A 4,446-nucleotide genomic window follows, 5' to 3' on the forward strand; every position below is an offset into this window, starting at 1 on the left:
ACCACAAAACTTCTATGCAGAATTACTACTGCCTCAGTATTTCCAATTGTCTAAGGAGTGTTACAGTCCATGCCATTCAGAATACACTGACCGTTTGACTTGTATTCTGATACAGTCAACTGTTTTTTTCGGGTGAAAAATAACTTCCTTACTATCCCCGGGAAAACTTGCAGCTAGAAGAGAAATGCTGGGCCGCTGGGTTGTCAGGCATGTTCCACCTAAGGCACAAGGAAGTACCACTATTATGTCTCTGGTACCTGTACAGCTGACATCTAGCTCCGGTGAATGGAAGGCCGTGCGCGTACTCCCATAATTTTTTACTACCTGCAGTGAACATGATAAATGCAGCATGAGACGACATATATTTTAAATACATTGTAATCTGCGGTTCTGATTCACTCAGTCACTGATTAACAGGTTAACCCAAGGTTAACACCAAAGATGCAGAGGAAGGAAGTTATACAAAATTCAGAACAGCTTTTTGGTACCCGACAGTGTGATGTGTGAATGTGCTGTCAAAGACATGTAGAATTATGTTGTGGGAGAGGGTTTGTTCTACAAATTTTTCTCACTTCCTGATCGACTTGGGTAGGGCAGAAACCTCTGGAAAGTGACGTTTCTCACGTGGGGTTGATATTTCAATTTTTGTTTGGTTAAACAGTTGCTTTGCGAGCAAGTAGTAGTTGCCTTGTGAGCAGAGTAACAATTGCAAGTGAACAAGCCTTGGAGTAATACAGTCCCCTGCGAGAATGGTTACCCGCCTATAGTTAATCCTGCCTTCTAAAAGCCCTAAAATTCTGCATGCCCTTCAGTAAACAATGCCCATGGCTTACACAGTGGCTATGCTGACCCTTCCCAGATACCACCAGGCACAGAAAATGCAGAAATTTCGTCTTGTGTGTTGGAAGGGGGCACAGACGACATTTTTGTGAAGGTTCACAGTTTGCAGGGCCCTTAATGTTCAAGGAAACTGTAGAGGAGATAGTGTTCCTCTATATGACTCCTCACCAGCGATGGTGGAAATGTCGCAGCGGGCAGATGTTTGTGGCCTCACGCTGGTACAGCGCCAGTTGAAGTGGCTAACAGGTGCAGTGGCACGTGGCCACAGCAGCATGCCTTTGTCATCCACGGGTTGCCACATCACAGGAAAGAAGGGAGACACGTGGAAGAGGGACAGCTGGGTTTGGCTGCTTGTGCTTGAACTTGAGTTGCTGAACAGGCAGTGACAGCAGAATGAATGGTGCGGACGAGCACTGGCCGGCCGGGTTCCAGGGACAGGCCAAAGCAGAGTGTAGGCAGGTAGGCCGAAGTGTTCCAGTAAGGGGGCGACAGAACCGCATCTGGTTAGTGAGCAGTGCGCTCGAAGTGTGGTGCCGAAGTGCCGGGGAGGACCATCGTTACGCACAGGGAGACCGGGAGAACGCACTGTGGCCTCAGTGCTTGTCCTCGGTGGAACGTTGGTCCCAGTGCCTCTTGACCACAACTGGACGGACTGTCAGGACCTTGCATCGCAGTCTGATGGCAAGGCTAGGCTGCCAGGGTTCTTGGGGCTGGCATGGCGGTGCGGATGGGGCCCTGCAGTTGACCGCGGTGTACTGCAACCGGTATGGGAGCGTGACGCTCCGGAAGGTGCTTGCTGGTCACCAAATGTAGAGATGGTGTTCCTTTACATTAGTCGTGACCGGCGATGATGGCAAACGGCAGATGTTTGTTGCGTCACGCTGGGACGACTGCGCCAGTAGAACTGGCTGGTAGGCGCAGTGGCACACGGCAGTAGAGGCATGCCTTCGTTGTCGCCCACAGGCTGCCACAAAGCTAACTTGATTTTTTATAAATCATACCCCATGTACTTACCTCTCACAAGATGCTTGTTTTTTTTCAGTGAAATTTGGGAGGGTAGAACTACACATCTGGCTCATTTCGTGTGGAATCACCCATGCTTAGCTCATTTGCCATATTTTGCACGAGTGAGCATGCTCATGAGTTTTTTTAGGTATTTATATCGTAGGATTTACTGCAGCAAAAAAATGGGCAAAATGCCTGTTGGTGGTCGTCCTGTACTCTTACTAATAACTACAAGACATAGCTGCTTTTCAGCCGTGGATGCAGGACTACCAACCTCTCTGAACCACACTTTCAGTGTCTCTAAATCAGCTCTCTCTCGCTGTCAAAATTGCTTGGTCCATGTCCCAATCCAGCCCACAAACGCTCTGCCTTAAAAGCTTTTGGACACTTTAGACCTTCGGTCCTCACTGTGAGGTGATTTCATTGTTCCATTTCACCACATTACTGCAGCACTACGGCAGAGTATTGCCCTGGCATTGAAACTCCCCAGCGATCATCATTAAATATAGTTGCTTGAATGTGTGCTGGTTTTACCATTTGACATGGTGCTTCCCTTGCTTATCTGCCAATCAACATGTGCCACAATGTCCTTTCATTTTTTCATGTTTTTTTTTTTCACATGGTGGACAATTTACTGAGCACCTGATCAGTTCACTACTGCATGCACGTGTGTGTTCCTGTCTGCATGTCAATGTTCTGCATTTTTCAGTAATCCGAAACACTAATTTTACCTAACACTAATCTAAAGCTTCGACACTCCAATTGGTTTGCAAGTATGCCAGATCCGATAATTTATTACGCATTCACTACAGTCAGTCCTTCCTTGCCCTGCCTGCTAATGGTTATTAGGATGTAATGTCATTTTGTGTAAGTGGGTCTTCACGTTTCTTGTAGGTTCCGGTAGAGTGACCTTCAACAACCAAAGGAGTTTCATGAAAGCTGTAACAGCTGCTTTTGTTGAAATCAAGACTCAAAGATTTTCTAAGAAGGTCAGTTCTTTTCCTGTTCCTTATTCCACGGTAGAAAATGGTGGCGTGACTGACTTGATCACACTGCCAGTATGCCTTGCATTTGAAACAGTGAAAGACTTCAACTGTGGCACTTTCTTTGTCTAACTTGGAGACCAACACTCTTGCATAAATTCAGGTACAGGTGGATCCCTACCTGGAGGATGCTTTGTGCTCAACATGTCACCAAAAGCAGGGCCCCATCTTCTGCAGGGATCAGGCGTGCTTCCGCTACTTTTGCCGCCCCTGTTGGCAGTGGCAACATTCCCTAGACAGCATGCGCAGCCACAAGCCTCTAATGCGCAACAAGTCCAACCGCTGAATGCAAACCCCCTTCTTACTTCGTTTGTGTGGACACTTGTTTTCTAACCAGAGAATGTGCTTAGTACATCGCGGGGTGGGTGCCTTTGAAAGCTATTTTTTTCTCCCCTGTTGTTTGTTAGTATGAGTCACTAATATAAAAGAAAAAAATTGTTGACACTTTTTGTACTGTTCTTGAGTGGAGTGGAAGGCCCCCTATTTCTTTTGTGTATCAGCACTTGATCCTTTTGCCTATTGCTCCTTTCAAATCGAACAAGTTGTTTTTAAGTTGCGGGCAACATGTGCCTGGTGTGATATTACGATCGCTACTAGTATTTTTGTTTGTGTGTGTGGTACAGGGGCGTATTTATTAGTTTTATTTGTACAGATCTAGGCATGTGATAAAGCCACGTGTGACCCCCTATTCCCCCCTTTCAAGAGACTGCCTTTACCATTCTTAAGACCGTTTTAAGAAACGCCTCCTCTTGTTCTTAACGGGCATGTGCTGCATTGCCAGGCATTAGTTCCGCACTATTAGCTCTACTAGTCAAGGTGTACTTTTGTTTCATGCACTAATGCAGTCCACTGCATTTCTTGACTGTTCTGAACGGTGTTAAATGCTGTGATGTTTTTATATTCCAGATGAAACATTTTATCCAGCATGTTGAGTGTTTAAAAAAAAAAAAAACATGAAGGGAGCTAGGATGAACATATTACCGGTAGCCTCTACGGATATGACCTTGGCACGAATTACGGACCAAATTTTGTGGATTGGAATTTGATGGGATTTTGGTTATGCCTGAATTCTTTACATCTGGATGGTTGTAAAGATTCAGGAATCTCTGCATTGGGTTATGTGTGTGCATTGGGAACTCCCTCACCAATGTTCTCTATAATCCTGTAGTGGAATAAAGATTTGCATTGTAACTTGCAGCCTTCCATGCTCTATGCTATGTAGTATAGAATGTACTATAGGGAGAATAGCTGATCTTTGTACTCATCTGTATACTGTGCCCAACACTTTGCCAAAGATTGCCTTGCTTGCATCGACAAAGTTTTGCCAACTGCACTGTAAATGTGCTATACTAAATGAACAATGGGGTGACACTTAATGTGGTTCGAAAGACTATCATGTCAGGCTGTCCATCAGGAGCCACCATGCGAAATATTTTTGCTGTGCGTTGTATTGTTACTGTGCAATCAAATTTACAAACACAGTGAAGTAGCCCTGGACGTCCGACACGATCCTCGTGTGATGTACCCGTGCCTTTGTTTCTTCTCGGCTCACGTACGC

The 4,446-nt window shown here is 45.6% G+C and overlaps 1 protein-coding gene across 2 annotated transcripts in view; it reads left to right on the forward strand.

The window, feature by feature from the left end:
- Window positions 1–4,085, forward strand: part of LOC135385742 (cytoplasmic polyadenylation element-binding protein 1-like) — a 20,699-nt gene extending 16,614 nt beyond the window's left edge. For both annotated transcript variants that reach the window (XM_064615231.1, XM_064615232.1), the window contains exons 8-9: window positions 2,740–2,834; window positions 2,992–4,085. In XM_064615231.1, the coding sequence (XP_064471301.1) occupies window positions 2,740–2,834; window positions 2,992–3,174 (278 nt within the window). In that variant the 3' untranslated portion in view covers window positions 3,175–4,085. The remainder of the gene's footprint in view (window positions 1–2,739; window positions 2,835–2,991) is intronic.
- Window positions 4,086–4,446: the final 361 nt, after the last annotated feature.

This window comes from Ornithodoros turicata, chromosome 2, assembly GCF_037126465.1.
Source record: "Ornithodoros turicata isolate Travis chromosome 2, ASM3712646v1, whole genome shotgun sequence".
Classification (NCBI taxonomy): domain Eukaryota; kingdom Metazoa; phylum Arthropoda; class Arachnida; order Ixodida; family Argasidae; genus Ornithodoros; species Ornithodoros turicata.